Below are 21,399 nucleotides of genomic sequence, written 5' to 3'. Positions count from 1 at the left end.
GTAAATCTACAGTGCACTGTTTTTTTCTTCAGATACTAATATGTTTATGATTTTTCACAGTATTGTTTGGTAGCATTCCTAATCCTTGTGGAAGCAAAACTCAAGACTTGGGCTGTGAAATATGGCAAGGAACATGAAGTACAACAAATCCTCGCAGAGTACAGGTCCTTTGTTGGGACACGTAACATATTCCAAGAATTTGACCGGGCCTTCCATGAGATGCAGCAGGTGTCTGAAGCATACAAGAAGGACAGTGAACTTAGTAAGTGACTTTTACTTACACTTCTTTGTATTAAAAAAATCATAAGTTGTTGCAGAAAATATTGCTGAGCACAGTGTACTTCTTTGAAAATGATAATCATGCTTGCTTTTTTTTCCCAATACAGGTAAAGCTGAGAGTGATGGGATTGCTAAGTTCTTACTTGAAATAAATGAACGCTGGAAAAATGTATCAGTGGAGCTACGATGCATCCAGAGCCTGCTTGAAGAAGTCATTGCTTACTGGAAAAAGTTTTTGGACCTTACAGAGCAGTTTGAGGCCTGGCTGGACCGCTCTTTGGTCAAAGTCAAATTGCCTGAGAAAGAGAAGATGAACTACTTTCAGGTAATGACAAGAAAATATAATTATTACTATTACCAATCTTTCTATTCAATGGTCAGGTACTAACTCATTTCCACTAGTGAGACTCTTGACCTACATTCTGTGATCTAAGAGTTTTTGACCTTTCTATCATCCATATATATATATATATATATATATATATATATATATATATATATATATATATATATATATATATATATATATATACATACATACATACATACATACATACATACATTTTTTTCTTTTTTTCTATAAAACAGGACCTTGGAGAGTGGAAAGAGAAACATGATGAGATGGATGAGACTGGGAATTTTCTGGCAGCCACTTGTCGACCAGAGGTGGCTCAAGAAATCCGAGAGAAACTCTTTTTCATCAACAAGAAGTGGGAAGACCTCTTCCAGGTACAGATAAAGTCTTGGGTTCTGTAATACAGAATATAGTTTGTCAGGAAGTTTAGTAAGGAAGGTGTGAATGAAAGTCATACAAAGAAGAAATTAGGGAGTTTCAAGAAAGGAAATATAAGAATTGAGAGTGTGAATAGAGTAATAATAACTAAGTGCTTGAGGTGTAGCTTTCCTCAGTGTCTAAAAGGGAGTCATCTTCACAAATGCTTAAGCATTATTTTTAACTTGGCAAAACTGTAGTAGATGGTTTATGTAAGGCTAATATAGAAATTAATGTCAGTACATTATGAATATCTTTGCTTTGGTCTGAATGTTGTAAGGTGAAAAAGGCTTTTCACAACTACTCTGTTCTGTAGTGATAAAAACACTAACACACAGGTTCTTTAATAACTGTTTCTTAAATGCTGATACTTTATATTGGCATACTGTTAAGCTTTGCAGCACTAATTTCCTAAATTCCAGTGGAGATTAAAACTTAGAGTACATTCATAGAAGTAACATGAAATATTTTACAATTGTTATTTCAACTAGGCAATGTTTGGAGTGGAAGCCCAAGACACATGGAAGGTAAGTAAGAGTGACCATACAGATTATTATTCAGCCAGTGAAAGATGTTGTTTTGTGATACTGGTTAACACTGTCAAGTTTGAACTCATTATTTATTTTTTTTATTGATGTTTATGTATGTTGCTCTTCAGTTCAAGCATCTGCCAGTCCCACTATTTTGATGTTTTTTTTTTTTTTTCATATATTCCACAGGTTTATATTTTAAGCTTCAATATTCAATCTGCACCACATTCTATTATGTACTCTTAAATCACTGCCATGTTATTGGCTTCATGCCATGCTTCTATATTTTGACTGAAACCTAAATCAAGGATAGCAGCTGTTTAAATTTAGCATTCTATTACTAAAAAAAAGTGGGCTCATGAGCACTTGATAAGTCAGAAGATGTATGGTTACTATGTTTATCCCTGGCCTATTCTACATACGAGGTTTCAGTACTAAACCCCTCCAACTACTAAGGAGCTCTTTTATTTTGCTTTCTTAAGGCTCAGACAGATGCGTTTCTGCTTCAGTGCTTAACAGTACTCACGTGTTGCCAGATGTTGTCTGATTCCTGTTTCTCTTGTGCACAGCAAAATTGGACTTCATGCTTTCTGCACAGTTTACGTTTGTATCATGTGTCCAGATGTCAGCTAATTGAGATATCAAGACAACCATAGACCTGCAGTATCTAACTTTGCATATGAGACTGTAATTCTACTTAAGTACAGACATGGTATTAATAATTGATGATCTAATCACATGCTGTTTACTCTTACAATTTGTTATTGCACTAATAATGAAACACTTTTCTTGATATAAAATTATCCTGCATATTTATTGAAAAGGAAAGAACTCACAAGTTTGTTACATTTTTACAATATGTACTAGGACATTTTGAACTAATTGAATATAAAAACTAATTCTGAGTGCAGTCTAAAAAGCTAGATTATTTATCAGATTTTATGTTAAAATGCAGTTCCCTAAGCTTAAGCAATAATATCCCATGAATATGAAGTAACAAAATAAAAACTATATTTAAATTAATACTCCATCCTCTTCTGGGTTTTAAGCAACACAACTTTCCCTGTACGTGTGTACATTGCATTTTCTTCAACCCCATTAAGCCCACATTCTTTGTTGTCATTGTTTCAGTATGTGCAGCAGTACCTACATCAAGGGCAGATTATACGGACCAAGAATGACTACCAGTCAGGACAAGACCGCCTGGAGCTGTGGCTTGAGAACACAGCACTGCTTCTCAATGCTACAAATGTCTGTACAGTTGAGGCCATTAGGGAGTATGGAGAAAAACTGAAGGTGAGAAGAAAGCATAATTGTCTGTGTAAAACTTATAATTTTGCCTATATCATAATCAGTACTGATTATTAATAGACAGTGGCTTATAAAGTTTCTCTCAGAAGTCAACTTTTAAAAGAAAACTTATAACTTTTTTTTTCAGCAGCTTATGTATATTGCTTGAATATTAAGTTAGATATTTTGTTAGAGTGAGGTCAGAGGGTTCTAGTATATAAACATTTCAGAAACTGAATGGTGAAATTGAGGACATGGAGTTGCTGTTCAAGACCATTTCCAAGGCCTTCCAGTCCCTTGTGCAGGACCTCACCCCAGATGAGATAGAGAGGATGATGTGGTCCCTCAAGCAGGAGAAAGAAGAGCTGGTGCGGCTTAGAGCTCTCATTCCACAAAAAATGTACCTCACCACTCAGGTATGTGGAGCTTGAATCTTTTCTTTTATATATATATATATATATATATATATATATATATATATATATATATATATATATATATATATATATATATATATATATATATATATATATATATATATATATATATATATATATATATATATATATTTTTTTTTTTTTTTTTTTTTTTTTTTTTTTACATAATCTACAGAAACTATAGCATTAAATACAGTATATTGCAGTCTTAATACTTCAGTTTTCCATTGCACCATTTTTTTTCTTTTTTTTTTAATTTGTATAGCTGTTGAATTTTTGGAATATTTGTTTTCTTCATTTTGCTTACCTAGTGGTAATAAGAAGCTAATTATACATTACCTCTCTGAAATTATTCATTCATTCATCTGAAAAGTTATTGGGGAATTATTAGAGAATGTAGGAAAGTCCCCTTATAGTATTGCTCAAACCTGCCACTTACTTTACATTGATGGTGTCTTTCTGTATTTCAGTAGCATTATCTTTTGATTGGCACACTAGATATCTCGAGGGTGCTCTGTACACAATGAATAACAGTAACAATAGACTATTTGCCTTCACCTCATAATAGCCCATAAAAGGGTAATCTCAGGAGAAGGAGGAGGAGGAGGAGGAGGAGGTAGAAGATTGCAGAATATACACATAGAAAGACACAGAAATAACACATAGAAAGACAAGAGGAGAAATGAAAGGCAACACACAGTTTATACAACAATAATAACTGCTAGAAAATACAAAGTATTACATTAATTTTATTCTGAACCATTGTTATCATACTGAGATAAATGTTGCACTTTGGTCACATGTTTCTGTTACTTCAAATTATCATGCATGTTTCTGGCATTTCAGATCATCACCCAGTTAGAGGCTGTTGAGAATGGCATCAAAGAGATCAACCAGTGGCTGGATGAGGGAGAAGCTCTGCTTGGCTCCTTCATTGTCCATGGCACAAATGAGAGCATGCAGCAGCAGCAAAGCAAACAAAAAGTAAACACATCTTTGAAACTTTGTGATCTTTGCATGGTGAAAGTTTTGTTCCCCAGTTTGAAGATTTTTTTTTATTTGACTTGTCATTTTCATTCATTTATTAAAATTCTGTTTATCAATTCAACTTCCTCTCTCTCTCTCTCTCTCTCTCTCTCTCTCTCTCTCTCTCTCTCTCTCTCTCTCTCTCTCTCTCTCTCTCTCTCTCTCTCTCTCTCTCTCTCTCTCTCTCTCTCTCTCTCTCTCTCTCTCTCTCTCTCTCTCTCTCTCTCTCTCTCTCTCTCTCTCTCTCTCTCTCTCATATATTAATTTCCTCCCTCTATCTTTTACCATTTTTTTTTTTTTTTGTTGAGTGAGTCACTGGAAAACATAATTTTGGTTTTCTTTAATTTCTGGTCTGCATAGATACAGTGTTACTAACCCCATTCCCAAAATTTGCATATATTAAAACTTGCATGAGAGTTTAAATTTGCATATTTTGTTGCTTAGTGTTCTCATAAATGTTTCCAAACACGGGAAATGTAGTGTTGCCACCTTTTCATGCCATCAGGTCATGTACGTGCATTTCATTGTATTTTTTTTTTTTCTTTTTTGTGGTAAGGCACTTTTTAAATCTTTAAAAAGTGATGAGCAGTACATCCTGATGTCAAAATCCAGATCACTTTTAACATATTACTTATTATTCACTTTTATTACAGTAATATGTACATGTAAAGGTAAAGATGTACTACCTATTTGTAGGATGTGTAATCTTTTAGCATTCTGTGATGCAAACAAGTGCATACTGTCTATAAGTTATCTTATATTTTGAAAAATGCATACTTATTAATGGCATTTATGCATCTCTACTGTATATGAATTTGTGTGAAGCATGTCAACCTAAGCTGTGACAGTCAAATGAAATCAGAAAATCCAAATGTGACAGATCAAGTACGTAGATGGCAACTCTAAGATAAAAACAATAATAATAATAATAATAATAATCTTAATTTGTGTCATTTAAATTTTGTTGTGTGCAAGCATATAGTGTAATCTTTGTCTTTTGTGTTGCTGTGTTGCAATCCCCAATCCCCATCTCTGTTGAGGAGTCACAGAGCACAGCACATGGAAGGTTGGAAGGTTAATTCTGGTGTGAGTGAGAAATAATTAGTCTCTCCTGTTGCCTTGTGTAGAGCGAAGACGGTGAGCCTCCTTTACCCTTCAGTGGCATCATTGACATGGCAAGGAGCCAAATTGAGCAACACAGGGTAGGTCTTGTAGGTCTTGTTGGTCCACACTAGCAATGCTTGATCACGTATGAAACTTACCTGTTACTTGGTGAGTGCTTTTTAGTTTCTAAGGTTAATGGTAATGATATCCTCTTTTTCCTTCCCTCCATGATTTTTATGAGTAGTTTATTGTTATTTCAGGAGTTAACACACCTTTTGTTATTTCTAGACACTTCAAAAACTATACTGATCTGAAATCTCTTGTAGTTTGGTGTATTCAATACTTTATTGATCTAGAATTGTATGCTTATTCCTACTTTATGTTCATATCTTTACTAAAAGGCTACAAAATATAGTTTTAACCATTGCAAAGCTATGGAATGTGAATGTGATGACATTAAATTTTTATAACACTAGATTATATTCTTGTTTGTATTGTTGTGAGTTTAAAGTATTTCGCCCTTATTCAACAGGCTTTCTTCTCACGGCAACTGTACTACAAGTCAATGCTTGACACCAAAAATAGGGTTTATCAGAATCTTCTGAGGACTACAAATGGAGGAGAAAACTTGGATGTTCAACAAATTCAGGACAAAATCAATGAACTTAATGTCAGGCAAGTACTCATGATAATATGTCATCATGTGTTTCTTGCAGTTTCCTTTAATTTTTCATCAAACAATACTGAGATGTATTGACTGATAAAGGAATAATTGTATTGTATAGCATAGTATTAACAGCAACTTATTGAAGCAGTGGATCTCTCCCAAAGATGTTTGCTAGATTTATTCTATATATGAGTACCATAGGGCTATTTGAAAATAAATTAATAATATTTTCTTCTGTATAGGTTCACAAAAGTCACTTCACTCTCTGCCAACTGGGAGACTCGCATGAGTGAAAGCATCAGGTGTTGGCAGAGCTACAAAGAATGTGAAACAGAGGTTACTGAATGGATCACTAGTGCTGAAAAGCTTTTTCAGGAGAAGGCCATCACCACTAAAAGCTATTTGGAAACACACAAGGTTAGTATCTATTGTATGAAACCTCTCTTATTTAAGCACAAAAGTTGTACCACCTTTGCATCCTTTTCCAGTGTGAGCAGCCAGTCATTGTACAATTTAGGAGGGTGAAACAGCAATGGGAGCCTTATCTTGTTTCTATTTCTCCCTCAAGGATGCCTTTATGAAATTAATGACTTGGGATTTGAAGTATGTGCAAATTTACATTGAAACATTGCAGTAAGTGGCAAGTTTTTTTCTTAAACTATTCCCTCAATAAACCTTTGTCTGTTTATATCGAGAAAGGAGTTACTAAAGATGTTGATAATTACAAGTGAGTGTGGTTACAAAAATTTTTTTGTACCTGTATTGAGATGAATACATCTGAATTACAGGACTTTTTCATCAATGCTCCTGAGCACCTCCTCCTGAAGGTGGTCACCTCAGGTCAGGACCTGCAGAAGTATGTGGCTGACTCTGAAAAGGAAGCCATCAATGTAGCAATCAAGAGTATACAGAACCGATGGGATGATGTCATGTGTCATGCTCCTCTTCATCTGCTGAAGGTACACACCTGCTTGCAATTTATTGCTGTTTCATAACTTATTCATGCACATATGTATTTTTGTGTTCTTATCATCTGGCCTACATCAGTGAAGTGAAATTTTTTATCATAGTCTAATCATTCTCTTTTTTCTTCTAATATGTTCACAGAGCATCCTTTTCATGATCGTTATCTTTCTCGTACTTTATCTATCTTGATGAAATGTCTCTTCAGATGTTTCAACCACAGTACTTGAGCTTTTCATCTTCAGTGATATCATGGACACTTCTTACTCTCAGCATTATCTTCATCCTGAATTCTTCTTTCCTGTAGTGGTTGTGGGTAGTATTCTGTATTCACTGATCATTGGCTAATTTTGTTATTTCCACCCATGCAGCTGGAGTTCCGTCTTGATGAAAATACGTTCCAAATGTATGTTCGAGACATAGAAAAGGAGTTAAATTGTGAACAGAATTCTTACAACAAGAATGAAAATGTGGAAGCCATCAGACGAAGGCATGAGGTGAGCTGGATGTGACAGGCAATCCTTACGGTGCAATCTTTCCAGTAGCTTTAACCTTTATAATACTTTGCCTGATTTTGGTATTCTTATTCTCTTAGTTGTTTCTTCATGTGTTTTTGACTTCATCCATTATGTATCCATTAATGGCATCTGAAATGGAATATAAATAGATATCTAATCTTCTGTATTATCTAGTAATAACAGAAAACTCATGGTCATAATCTCCCTATATCCTTTGTTAAGATTCAACTAATTTTGAAAATACTATGTATGTAAAAATGGTTAACTTTCCTACTGTACTTTATGTTCACTATTTCTTTATAAAAATGGTAATTAATCATTCGTTTTATCTTTGTGCAGGAATTCTTCGCTGAAAACTTGATAACTCGAATTGAGGAACTGTTAGACAACATGGATGTGTCAAGTCAAGAATTTCTTAAAAAGGTAAAGAGTTACAGTTAAGAAAATAAATTCTAAGGAGAGACTTATGGCACCCTCCAGAGTTCCTTGATGCAATAGCTGTCAAAGACAGAGTTGATATGATGCATCTGAGTATTCGTCAGTCCCTCAGTGATAGCTTGAAAAATGGGCAGTTTCCTATAGGACTCAAACTCAGGTCACCAATATCACCATGTCAAGCACTGACCACCTGGCCACCACATACTCTTTATGTGTATGCATATGCCAAATTTTGTCAAAAGAACTGAAAGTAAAGAAACTAGAAAACCATAAATTTTGCAGCTTTTGGAGTACTTCTCCACAGTAAAGCTGTGAACTGATTACATTCCCATTGAAATCATGCAATGCACATAATCTGTTATTGCTTTCCAGAAGGAGGACAGAAGCTTACTGGAAGATTGCCAGAGGTGCACTGTGCAGTGGCTGGACTTACAGACCCGCATTGGCACCATGGCCTCTCAGCTGGACCAGATCCCAGAGCGCTGGAAGGAATATGAGAACAAGTAAGTTGTAATACTGTGCTTGCAGGCACTACCATAAACTGTCTATAACTAGCCACCCTTGGAGTAACCCATGACAATGGTGATAGGTCAAGGTGGTAAGAATAGATTGAGAAATATGTAGCAAACTTGGCTTAACAATTTTAGGGAGTTCTAAGATTAAAACATTAACCAGGAAATGTTATCTCCCTGCAGGGTTGAAGAAACTGTGTCTTGGATGGATTGTGTAAATGACTGCTTAAAAGAAGTAAACAGAGAAACATCATGTGCTGATGAATATGAGAAGCTGAAGGAAAAGTTTGTGGTATGAACATGGCTTTTTTTTTTTTATATAATACACAAACATCTCAAGTGCATTCAGTACTACTTTGTGTTATTTTTATCTTGAATTTTGCTTTCATATCTAAATTTTTTACAACATATTTTTTCTTACAGATCAAAGGATTCTTTCCTGTTTTTTTATTCCCTATTGCTATGAAAAAAAAAATTATATTTGTTTTTCATCAGGATGTGTGCGGAGACCTTGAGGGAAGGCGTGAGTCCATGAAGTGGCTGGTGCAGATGCTGGACTCTCTGATCACTCACATCCCTGAGGAGGATGGACAGTATGAGCAGCAGAAACTTGAGTCTCTTGTGAGCCGATACAAGACTCTCATACCCACCATTGAAACAACCCTTGTCCGTGCTGAGACTAATTCCAAGTGTTACCGGTACAGAGAAGACATCAACAAAATTGTGGCATCACTTGACAGTATTGTGAAAAAGAGTGCAAGAGATACACAACCAGAGAACCTTGAGACAATCCTGCAGTACATCAAAGAGCAAGAAGCAGTAGTGCAGCAGCTGGAGGGTCAAAGAGACAACATTTTCTCAACCATCCAGCGAGGAAAGGACCTCATGAGGGACCAGAATGCACCACTTTTTGTTAGTGCTATGCTGCAAATGCTTGAAGCAAAATGGAATGAAGCTTATAATGGATCAGTTGATAAATTTAATAAATTGAAAAGCACTCAGAAAGTATGGTCTGATTACAGTGATCAGAAGAATGAAATTTTGAAGCTAATAGCACAAGCAGAGTCTGAACTCTCAAGCATTATCAATCATAATAATCCTCAACAAGTTGCTAATGAGCTCAGCAACAAACAGGAGATGAGTGACCACTTAAGTGAGACAACTGACCAAATGTTACGAAAGTTACACAGCCACTCTAATAACCTTGCCAAACTTGCTAACCCTGAAAGAAAACCACTACTAGAGAAAGAAGTCATAGAAATTGAGCAGCGAATGCAGACAGTTATTGATACTGTATCTCAGAAAATTGAATTCTTGGAACAGTTGAATGTGAAATGGGTTCACTTCACAGGTACATTACAAGAATTGAAGTCATGGCTTACAAATGCACAGAACACTCTGGAACGTCTTGTTACTCTTGAAATGACACCTGAGGACAGGAATGCTCAAACAGTTGAATTGCAAAGTAAGATTAATGAAAAATTGGCTGTCATTAGGACTTTAGAGGAGGAAGCTGAAGAACTCCTTGAAGGAGAACCATCTAATGATGCTCTTCAGTTCAGTGGAGAACTTGGTGAACTAAAGATGAACTTTGGCAACTTAAGCAGACATACAGAAAAGCATGCAGAGACTGTAAAAAGTGATCTAAGACATTGGAAGGATTATCAGGAAGAGCTTAGAGAAATAAAGCCTTGGTTGGAGGTTGCTGAAACTAAAGTTGCTGTTGGACTAGGCAAACCCAATTCCATGCAAGAGGCAATCCAGTCTTCTGAACAAGCAAAGGAATTTGAGAAACAGTGTGATGACTGTCTGGAAAAGCTTCGCTCAGTTTCCTCCAAGAGTGCTCAAGTGGCACGCATCTGTCCAGTTGTTGATGAAATAGATGCTCTTCATTCCCGATGGGCTGCAATTCATGACGTTGCCTTGCAATGGAGTGAAAAATCAGAATCCCTTCTTGTTGAGTGGGAAGATTTTAATCATAAATGTGATGCTGTATCCTCTTGGATCCATCAAGTAGAGGAACGTTTAGAAAAAGCTAGTGAATATGCTCCTACAGTGCTCCGCCTTGAAGACCGACTAAATACCCTTAAGGATGTTGTCAAAGAGGTTGGTGAAAAACAGACAGATGTTATAAATCTCACTGGTGTTGGAGACCATATTGCTACCAGCATGGGAAGTGAAGGGAGTGCCTCTATCAAGTCAACAATAATGGAGCTGAAGAACATGATTGCAAAGCTAAGTGATGAAGTGCATAAAATGAAAAATGAACTGTCAGATGTGGCAATTGTTCGTCAAGAATTTGTTGCTAAAGTAGAAAACCTTGAATCATGGTTAAATAACTTCAGCAACCAGTTAGATGAACTTGAGGACATAGATGTGGATGAGCTGGATGGTTGCCCAGACACAGTCCATCGCCTACAGCAGGAACACGATGAAAAGCAAGATGAAGTCACAGCTCTGGCAGAGGAGTGCCGGGACGTAGGGGACCGGTGTACAGGGAACGATCGTGACGACCTCTTCACACAGTTTGATGATGCAGAGGCCAGGTTTGAGGGTTATGGGGAATTGATCATGTCCAAAAAACCAGCACTTCTCAAATGGAAAGAGTTTTGGGAATGGCACAATAATACTGATGATGCATTAAAAGGCATTAGTCAGCAACTTGAGACTAAGCTCAGTCTTAATGACCTGACACAGATAAGGAAAGAACTAACAAACCTTCAAGAGCAGTGTCGCTCATGGGATGATGAGTCTTCTGATCTTGCAGACCTTTGTAGTAAAGCTTCTGTGACCGTGAGAGATCCAGACACCGGATCTGTACTAGAAATAGAAAGCAATGTGAGTGACTTTAAAAACAGAATGGATCAAGTGGAGGATAATCTTAATGACAAACAAGATGAGTTGCAGCAAGTAAATAACTTATGGGATGCATTCCATAAAGCCCAAAATACATTAAATGAATTTTTGGACAACATAAACAACAGAGTCACAGATGAAGAGCTCACCCAAAGCACAAATGAAGGGGTCCAGAATCTATTAGAAACTGTTGAAGAATCCCTCAAGGAAATAAGGTTGCAGCTTAAAACAAAAGATAAGTTGCACGATCTGGGACGCAACCTGATGTCCTGTGACTCAGCCCAGTTAGTGTCTGTCCAGAACATTCTGACAGCAGTGGATGGCCGCTGGGACAGAACACAAAATATGCTATATGAAATGCAGGCCAAGTTTACTGGTATTACTTCCCTGTGGAGGCAATGCACAGAGGGACAAGAAAGTCTCCAAGGTGCAATCACAGAAGCACAACAGAACATTGAAACCCTTGAAAATACATCTGTGGAGGCTGGTAGTGTTCAAACAATGATTAACCTCTGTAAAAAGACGACAGATGCACTTCGTAAAACCAGACCTCAGCTGGAAAACTTCATCACAAAATCACAGCATCTCTGTCAGCAACTGGAAAGTGTGGAAGGATTTGACTCAAGTGATGTGCACAAACTAGCACAAGAAATTCAAAATAAGTGGCAAAGTAGAATGGATCATCTTAACCAGTTGTCACAGAATCTCGAAGGGCAACTTGCTCTTTGGAAACAAATTTTACAAGGTCGTGATGAACTCCTTACTTGGCTAACAGACACCAGTGAAGCCTTAGAAGAAACTCAAACAAAAGATAGGGAGGAAGCATCAGAAAAATTAGAGAAATATAAAAATGATTTGCCAAATTATGAAGGCATGTTCCGCACCCTTCAGAGCCGTGCAAAGCAACTTGAGTCATTGAATTATGGGACTTCCATTGATAAGATTGAAGAAATAATCAGCTCAATAACAAGTGAATTTGAAGAAGCTGAAGCTTCTGCCTCCAAACTTAGTGCACTACTTGATGAAATAAGTGAACAAGAAGCCAGTATCATTGATGACATTAAAGAAATCAGTGAAGCCTTAGCTCACATTCGTGACCGAATCATGAAATGTGAAGATATTACAGGTGATGATAAAAAGATTCTTGCCCGCTTAGATGTTGCCAGGAAAATTGATGATGAGCTTGAAGAATATGCTGAGAAAATCAAGACTATTAAGTCTGACATTGAAGAACTCAAGGAAAATTTCAAAGGTTTTGAAGCCAGCAAACTAGCAAAGGAATTTGCAGCCCTTGAAAAGAAATATGAAGTTATAGAAGCACAATCATCAAAAGCATATACCAATCTTTACTATGTAATTGAGAAGCATTACAAAGATAGACTTAAATCACTTCAGAGATTTATTGAAGTTCACAAAGAAAAAATTGCCTGGTGTCAAGGGGAACCAAATAATGATAGATATGGTGTTGAAGCAAAACTTTCTGCATTGTCAGATATAAAAGGAAGTTTGAAACTTGGTTTTGCAAAGAAGAAGGAGGTTGTTACAAGCCAAGACCTATATGAGCAAATAGTAGATGATGAAGATATTGAAGAAGTACAAAATGAATGTGAAGCAGCCTTTACAGAATTGAAGGAACTAGATGACAGTCTCATTGAATGTCAGACTTCCCTGAATGAAGCCTTGGCTCTGTGGCAGCAGTACGAGTTGATGACAGAGAATCTGAGTTCCTGGTTGAAGGAAGTTGAATCACGTATGCGCTCTGAGACCATGAACCAGATTGATATAAGTATGGTTCAAGAGAAGATTGAAGAAACTGAAGCTCTTCTAGAGGAAGTGAATAGCCACGATGATGAATTATATGAACTCATGGAAAAGACCGAAGAACTTCTAGAGATGAACCCAGACTGTAGGGCAGGAGAATATGCCAATCAGTTACAGAGCAGGGTGCAAGCACTCATTCAGTTTTGTAATACATTCCTAAGTAAACTTAATCAGTTAACTAAAGATCAAAAACTTTATGGGGAAACTATTGTAAAAATGGAGGAATGGTTGAAAGATGCTGAGGAGAAACTCAAAGGCTTTGAGCAATTGACACGTGGAGGAGGAAAACCAACTGTAGCTTACCAGTCCAAACTCCAAAGTTTGAAATCTTTTGTTGAGGAAAAGAAAAATGGCCAGCAGTTGTTGAATGCTGTGGTAGAGCATGGAGAAGCCTTATTCTCTGCCATCACACCCGAAGGACGAGAAAAAATACGGTCAGATCTCCGAAAGCTTAGAGATACTTGGGAGGCTCATCTGGATAAAGTGAATCAGTTGTACAAACGTGTTGAAAGCATAATAATGCAGTGGTCCTCTTTTGATGACAACTTCAGTCAAGCATCCAAGTGGTTAGAGGAAACTCAGAGCAGAGCTGGAGCTGAATTTGAATTAAAGCCAACTTTGTCAGAAAAGAAAGCACAACTGCAACAGTACAAAACTATTTATCAAGATATCAATTCCCATGAAAGCATGATTTATGGTCTAAAAGAAAAGGTAGAATTTTTGACAGATGAGGAGACCTCAGAGACTGTTGATGACATGATTGATCAGTATCAGGAAATGGTGTCAGAGACTCAGAGAAGGATTGGCCTCTGTGAGGAATACATACAGCAACAGGAATCTTTCCTCTATCACCTGGAGAAGTTTAGAGATTGGCTCACTTCACAGAAGGCAGAACTATCTATGTGTTCTGATGTTTCACCCGAAAGTAGCGATGCACAAATGAAAATGAACATTCTTGATTCACTTGAAGAACATGAAGAAGAGGGTCAGGCACTTGTAGATATGTGTGAGAAAAGCTTAAAGTCAACTCTCAGAAATACTGACCCATCAGGGCATGCAGCCATTAAGGGAGATCTTGATGCACAAAAGAAATGCTGGCTGACCTTGCAATCTGACATAACTGAGGGCAAAAGGAAATTGCTTGAAATCATGTCTCAGTATAATGAATGTGAAGACAAGGTTCAGACACTGAAGAACTGGATAAAAGGTATTGAAATTAGAGTTAAAGATCAATCCCTCAAAAGCAACCTGGAAGCAAAGGAAAATCACCTTGATAATCTTAAAGAGCTAGAAAAGGAGATCATTGACAAAGGACCAGAAATCAGTGAAGCTCTGTCTCAGGCTCAGAGTATCGACAGTGAAGGAAAACATGCTGTCCAGATCTCTCAGATGTTCTCCCGTTATCAGGCTCTCAAGAATGCACTGAAGGAGATGATAAGTAGGTATGAACAATTTATCCGTGAGCATAGATCATTTTTGGAGAAGTATGAAGAGTGCACAGAGTGGGTTGATGCTCTGGATCATGATTTAAGAGAACATGCCGAAGTTGTGGGTGATATGAAGATTCTACAAATGAGACGAAAGAAAGTAGAGCAACTCATTGAACTGAAATCAAGCCAGAGTAGCAAGGTTGATGCTGTGCTTGAGCTGGGTGAGCGACTGTATTCGCACACAGCTCCTGATGGCCGGGAAAGCCTGCGCCAGAGTCTGCGGGATTTGAGAGAGAGGTGGGAGGGCTGGTGTGAGTCAGTTACCAGTGCTGGTTCAACCCTTGACCAGTGCCTACAGCAGTTCTCAGATTTCTCAGGAGCACAGGAACAGCTCACTCGCTGGCTTCGAGATGTAGAACTGGCCATGCAGCAGCACACTGAGTTGAAGAATTCCCTCCAGGAGAAAACAGCTCAGCTGCAGAACCACAAACTAGTGCATCAGGAGATTCAGGCTCACCAGAGTCTTGTGGAAATGGTGTGTGAGAAAGCCCAAGCTCTTGTTAATCAGACACAGGACAAGACACTGAATGTGTACATACAATCCATCCAAACTCTCTTCCACAACATTGTGCTGAAAAGTCGAGACCTGCAGGACAAGTTAGAGTTGTGTGTGCAGGATCATGGTCAGTTCAACTCACTGTGCAAGAGCTTTGGTGACTGGCTGAATCTGCAGCGTGACCAGCTACACCTGTGTGCTGACGTGTCAGGCGAAAAGTCTGATCTTGTCAAAAAGCTGGACAACTTGAAGGTATGAAATATACAAGTTACTAATGTAATTTTTCTAATCCTCTTCAGTATCTAAATTCTCTCAGCTTTCTTGTAGAAATTAATTCATCAGGAAATCTTAGCATTATCAACAAGTTTATTAAATGTATTGCATGCAAGTAATTTTCTTCACAAAGATTGGTATGTATTCATTTTAAGCTAAATAACAATTTTTCTCATTTGGTTAACATATAGCTTGATAAGATTAACATTCTGTCTGTAATTAGCACTATTTATGATAATTATTACTCTCTCTGCATTGTAACTCTTTCTTCCAGAGGGTAGAAACTGAACTAAACACCTGTTCACAACTTGTTCCAGTGACACTTATCATTGCCAAGGTAACAAGTGTGTCAGGTTGGCATGAAAGTTACCTTTCAGACATAATCCTTTGCCTTATAACAAGTGCTTCATCTAATGTATATATAGAAAAACAGTACATTTATATGGAAATATAAAGGATATCTATTGCTTTGCTGCAAGCCCCAGTTTTTACCAACATTACAGCATGTTAAGTATATGGAGACACAAAGTACCTACAGATGGTGGGAAACATGGAAAATCATGCTTTCATGGAAAATCATGATGTTTTTCGTAATCACAAAGGACAGCATATTGATGATGAGGAAATAGCAGATTATATTTTAGTTGAAATTATTTAGAAATAAAAATAAATTTCTTTGTGGTTTTCTTATGATGAAATAGTACAAGATTCTAGATTCATTACCATTGGCACATTATCTTGTGTCTAAGGACACAACAGCTACCTATGGTTTGTGAATAAGGATAAGTAAAGGAGAAAGATCTCAGTGTTGAAGAAAAGATGAGACACAGATAAGATGAGATAATGTTCCAAATTGATAATTAGAAAACTGCCAATGTTGGAGAAGTCAATATAGAGAAAGTTGGAGGGGGTAGCAGGACACCTCATATTGCCACCATGTGAATTGTGCAATGTGGAGATATGTGTGGTTCCTCACCAGATGAGGAGTTTAAGACATAAAAGCATAAACAAAACAGCCTGATTGTACAGCACATCTTGGACACACTCAGATGCATATGCATTAAAATTGTATTATTGATGTTAATTTTGTTTGTTAATGTTGAGTTCCTCAGCCATGCATGAACAGCCTTTAGAGAGTTACTGTGAAACATAGGAGTGAAAGTACTCTAGAATACTGAATGACATTATTTTTAATTTTGGTTGTGGAGATATACCTCCCTGAAATATGATAGACATAGATATGAGGGAAATAAGTTAAGGCTGTACTTAAATGCACAATTTTCTCCCTAAAAATAAGCAATAGTATTCAGCTGTTGCAATGGAAAAGGAATATTTTGCACCTAAGTACAGGTTTAACTTACCTTTTCTGCTTGGGCAACACTCCAGCACTCCACAAATGCAGTGTGAATTCCTGTTGGTTCATTTTATGCATCTTCTCTTACTTGTTGCATCAGATACTGAACTAAAGTCTTGTTTCAAAATTAGAAAATCAAGGCTGTAGTTTTCATAAATTTGATTTCAGACATGAGTCTGAGACTGAAGTCTTATAGGAAGGTTCAAGGCTTTTCAGGAGAACTTTCATGAAATAAAGTAATGCAATCTGATTAATAGTGATGCAGCCATAGTCCCACTTGTCCTGTTATACCCTTTTTTTGATGACTGCACTCAGCATACCATAGATACCTTCACCTCCACTTCCCCCATCCTGACCTTATGGAATTTTAAGATTCCGAAATTTTCACATGTTGTATGACCTTAGAGCCAATGCTGTGGCTAAGCTAAATTTCTGAAAGTCTAGCCTGAGATCACTGTGCTCATAGTGTGTCCTCAAGGCCCTTCTAAAATGCAAACATTTTTTGTGAAATAATGGCAGCTTATTGGGATCTGCATATTTTTGCTTGCAGAAAGTAGTCAAACACACAAGGATGAGTGTTTCATATGGGTAGCCTTAAATGTATTGAAGCTCCACTATGACTGGTGCAAATATTTATCCATGTGGTGTACTGGTAATGGGACATGACAGTATTGGTGGTAGCAATGGTGATGCTGATAAACCAAATACTCTGTTGTAGTTATCCATACAATTGTACCATTCCCTCTCAGTAATGATGTAAGTTTTGGTATATTCATCTGAATCATAATAGTCTTTTTCCACTGAAATCTGTATCATGCTTTTTACTGATTCATTGAGATTTACACCATGTATGTGTAATTTTGCCTTTTATTTGATCATAATGGAAAGGATGACAAGATCAATACATATTTATGTGTTATGCAAATCTCTTGAATTGTCCACATTTTTCAGGACCTAGAAACAGTGCATGGCACTGGAGAGAAAAAATTGACAGAATTGCGCAAACTTGGTGAAAAGGTTTCACTGAGTACCTCAGAACGAGGTGGGAAGGCCCTCAAAGCGACAGTCACATCCATGGAAGATGCCTGGAACCAGCACATTGCCAACGTTGGTGAGTGGGATTCTTTTTTAATGTAGTACTTAAAATGGTTTTATTTGTTAAAGCAGGGTAATTGTTTTCATCTGTATGTGATAAATTTTCATATAGCAAATATCTTTAATATCTTGTCTTAATTTTATTGCATGACTGAGAGATGTTTACATTGGTAGAAAAAAAGCATAATTTTATTACATAACTGAGAGATGTTTACATTGGTAGAAAAAAGCAAATAACAAAATTTATATTTGACTTCTCTTTCAAAAAGATGATGTTCGGAACAACCTGAAAACAACCCTGGAACAGTGGAAGAAGTTTGAGGATATAGAGAAACATTCCTCTTGGTGCAGAGAAATGGAGTCTTTCTTTAAAGATCAACCTCTCTGTGCCACCCTTGAAGAGAAGGAAGCTCGAACGGAAGTCTTGTCTCAGAAGCGGGAGGAAGTTGTTCAATATGAGAGGGACATTGATGTATTTGTTGACCAGAGTCATGCACTTGTCCGTGTCTCCAGCATTGACCGGCTGAAGCCACTCATCACTCAGCTCAGCAACAGGTACCAGAGCCTGCATGTCCTCACCAAGGAAGCTGTCACAAAGTGGAGAGGTATTGTGACAGATCATGAGGCATTTGAGGAGAAGTTTGAAGAAAATAGTAAATGGTTAGACACTGTAGAAGAAGCTTTGGATGAATATCTCAGTGAAACAGATTCTGAGAAAAAGAACAGCCAGTTGCAACACCTCATGAGTGAACGAGAACAAGCCACTCACCGCCTGGCCTCCATAACTACCAGTGGTGAGAGACTCTACCCAGACACTGCAACAAATGGCAGAGAAAAGCTACGGCAAGACTTGAGGGCCATGCGTGAGCGCTGGGAGAGGCTGGAGGAATCCATGGTAAATGAACAGCGCAAGCAAGAGGCTCAATCCATGCAGTGGTCTTCCTTCTCAGACAGCATCCAAACAGCCCGCAACTGGCTGGACAACGTGGAAAAGACCATTGTTGTTGATCCCTCCAATTGGTTGTCACTTCAAGAGCTTCGATCAAGGCTACTTAAGTTGAAGGTTTGTTCTGCTACAGTTTGTTTACATTAAAGCTTCCTTTTGTCACAGATATATCTTTGCAGGACACAATAAATTTCTATATATTCAATTTTTATTTCTAAATTAAGTTTCTTTTAGATCTTTTCTTAGAACTTAGTTTGATAAATATGCTAAAAATCTTTGAAAGATTTTTCTAATGAATCAAATATTTTCTCAAACCAGACAACCCTTCAAGACATCACTTCACACAAGCGAGTGTTGGATACTGTGAAGGAACGTGCCGGCCACCTGCTGCAGGCATCCCCAAGCAATAAAGAGGTGATGGAAGCCATGAAGGAAGTGGAGCAGAGGCATGAGGCCCTCGCTACAAAGACCAAGAAAAACATTGAGGACTTGGAGTGGCTAACAGACAGCCTGACCACCCACCAGGATCTCTCCTCCTCCCAGGCTGAGTGGCAAAAGGAAATGTGGGAAAAACTTCATTCTTATACTGGTATGTTTCTTTGATTTTTTTTTTCACTGTTTTCCATTCAACAAGCTCCAAGCTGTTGAATATTCAGAATTTTTTGTTTGCTGTTTATGTTTAGTGTATACATTATTCAGTTGTACTTATGATTATGTACTTTCTTCTCAGATTACTCTGGAAACAAAACTCAACTGCAGCAGCGCCTAGACCGGGTGACTGAGCTGGAGGGCGGAAAGTGTGATGGCAGGAACATGATTGCTCAGATTGGTTCTCATGCCAACCAGCTGATGGCTAAACTCCCTGCCAGAGCCAAGGAAACATTGGAACGTGACATCAATGGGATGAAGTAAGAACGCATTTGTTCATTTTTATAACTGAAGATTTCTGATATCTTGAATGCACTGTCTTCAATCTTTGTCAGCTTAATTATGTAGGTAAAACCTGTAGTTCCCAGTGAATTCTTTTTCATTATTTGACGAGGTGATTTCCAGTAAAATACAAAAGAAAACAGGAAGTTTTAAAAGATCTATTTCAATGTAACATATCTATGTATATTTTGTGCATTAAATCCAGAATTCATCCCAATCCCACATCCTCATGTGCAATGACAGGTATGAGATGGCCAAGTTTGCCAGCACTCTGGCTGATGTGAAACATGGCCTGGAGGAGAGATTGCAGCAATGGACAGAATATGAGGGCACTTTTGACCGCATAATTTCATGGCTTAATGAGTCTGAGGCATTGCTGAAGAACTACAGCCCCAAAAATACCCTCCAGGAGAAGACTGAGCAGCTAGATCGCTTCCAGGTTTGTTCTTTGTAGTGTTACTGTTTCTCACTGCTTGGTGTGTGGAGCATTAGGTGTGATGCTGAGCTGTCATGTTCATACTTATCCATTCATCTCATGTCTTTAAACCGAAAAATGTGTTGTACTGCCAGTGATTTAAAGTTATAATAATGTTTGTTTTTAAAGAGCATGTAGATGATGAAGACATATATTCAATGAAAAAAATATACAAATTCTTAAAAGATACTTAAAAGAAGTTTTGTTTGCTTGTGATTTTAGATTTGAAGCTTTAAAAATCTGTGATACATATATTGATTAACTATATTTACTTCTTTTCTTTCAATTCAAGTATTCACATTTATGTAGGAATGTAGGAAAATTACTATTGATGAAAATAGTCCATATATTTAAAATTTCTAGATTATAGGTGAAAGTAGCTTTTTGCAATTTAGAGTATCATTATACAGGGAACTTTATAGTTTGGGTAGTAGTCTTTGATACTTAGATAGTCTGGGATACCCAGCTCTTATTACAGGGGATACATTTATCAATAACAATTTTCTTTAGAAACATGGTAAATTAGATGATCATTTACATTTTCATGAACTCATGGTAAAATTGTTGCTTGCAAAACACCTAAATGAATTTGGTAGCAGTGATATAGATGTGCTTGTTAGTGAAGAAGTCTTAACATGGTTGGACTGTGGCATTCAGTAACCATAATGTAGCTTTCTGATTAGCATTCATCAAGGTATGCTTTTCATACCTTCTTGATTGACAATTTTATTGAATGCTGATTAGATCTATTATTAGTGAGTTATAAAATAGATTTTCAACATGTTTCTTGTTGACATGTTTGAATAATTCTCAGCAACACTAGTGCATCTGATTAGTTACCAGTAGTAGATGAGTGTGATAATAATGTAACCCATGTAGATGTTGCCACCAACATCTTCAGTATTATTATTTTGCTGTCATTTCGTTTTTCTTATTTATTTATTTATTTTCCTTAGGAATTCCTGCGAGTAGTAGATAGCCGGCATATGCTTGTGCACGAATTCATTGCAATTGCTGATAATCTTGAACAAGTAAGACCTCATCTTGTTTTTGTGGAAGTAAGTCATGTTATCCTGTACTGACACAAGCAGCTGGCCAGGCACTGCTTCAGGACACTTTTTGACTAC

The 21,399-nt window shown here is 37.2% G+C and overlaps 1 protein-coding gene and 1 long non-coding RNA gene across 10 annotated transcripts in view; one reads left to right on the top strand and one right to left on the bottom strand.

The window, feature by feature from the left end:
• Window positions 1-21,399, top strand: part of LOC135102104 (muscle-specific protein 300 kDa-like) — a 241,276-nt gene that overhangs the window by 47,820 nt on the left and 172,057 nt on the right. For 5 of the 9 annotated variants that reach the window (XM_064006867.1, XM_064006874.1, XM_064006872.1 and 2 more), the window contains exons 12-34: window positions 61-262; window positions 387-604; window positions 868-1,008; window positions 1,543-1,578; window positions 2,713-2,877; window positions 3,102-3,287; window positions 4,155-4,292; window positions 5,462-5,536; window positions 5,971-6,113; window positions 6,348-6,522; window positions 6,894-7,064; window positions 7,440-7,565; window positions 7,926-8,009; window positions 8,397-8,527; window positions 8,720-8,828; window positions 9,032-15,451; window positions 15,747-15,809; window positions 17,778-17,937; window positions 18,191-18,984; window positions 19,186-19,456; window positions 19,598-19,775; window positions 20,041-20,236; window positions 21,229-21,330. In XM_064006867.1, coding sequence (XP_063862937.1) covers window positions 61-262; window positions 387-604; window positions 868-1,008; window positions 1,543-1,578; window positions 2,713-2,877; window positions 3,102-3,287; window positions 4,155-4,292; window positions 5,462-5,536; window positions 5,971-6,113; window positions 6,348-6,522; window positions 6,894-7,064; window positions 7,440-7,565; window positions 7,926-8,009; window positions 8,397-8,527; window positions 8,720-8,828; window positions 9,032-15,451; window positions 15,747-15,809; window positions 17,778-17,937; window positions 18,191-18,984; window positions 19,186-19,456; window positions 19,598-19,775; window positions 20,041-20,236; window positions 21,229-21,330 — 10,284 coding nt within the window. The remainder of the gene's footprint in view (window positions 1-60; window positions 263-386; window positions 605-867; window positions 1,009-1,542; window positions 1,579-2,712; window positions 2,878-3,101; window positions 3,288-4,154; window positions 4,293-5,461; window positions 5,537-5,970; window positions 6,114-6,347; window positions 6,523-6,893; window positions 7,065-7,439; window positions 7,566-7,925; window positions 8,010-8,396; window positions 8,528-8,719; window positions 8,829-9,031; window positions 15,452-15,746; window positions 15,810-17,777; window positions 17,938-18,190; window positions 18,985-19,185; window positions 19,457-19,597; window positions 19,776-20,040; window positions 20,237-21,228; window positions 21,331-21,399) is intronic. The other 4 variants (XM_064006868.1, XM_064006869.1, XM_064006870.1 and 1 more) reach the window with 4 other exon arrangements.
• The window catches only part of LOC135102109 (uncharacterized), a 32,870-nt gene continuing 19,007 nt past the window's right edge, over window positions 7,537-21,399 (bottom strand). Inside the window, exons 2-5 of the long non-coding RNA XR_010269525.1 lie at window positions 11,255-11,356; window positions 9,047-9,113; window positions 8,416-8,506; window positions 7,537-7,715 (exon numbers count right to left, since the gene is read on the bottom strand). This is a non-coding gene — a long non-coding RNA (uncharacterized LOC135102109). The remainder of the gene's footprint in view (window positions 7,716-8,415; window positions 8,507-9,046; window positions 9,114-11,254; window positions 11,357-21,399) is intronic.

Source organism: Scylla paramamosain, chromosome 7 (assembly GCF_035594125.1).
Source record: "Scylla paramamosain isolate STU-SP2022 chromosome 7, ASM3559412v1, whole genome shotgun sequence".
Lineage (NCBI taxonomy): Eukaryota > Metazoa > Arthropoda > Malacostraca > Decapoda > Portunidae > Scylla > Scylla paramamosain.
This window is presented reverse-complemented; position numbering and strand designations above follow the sequence as displayed.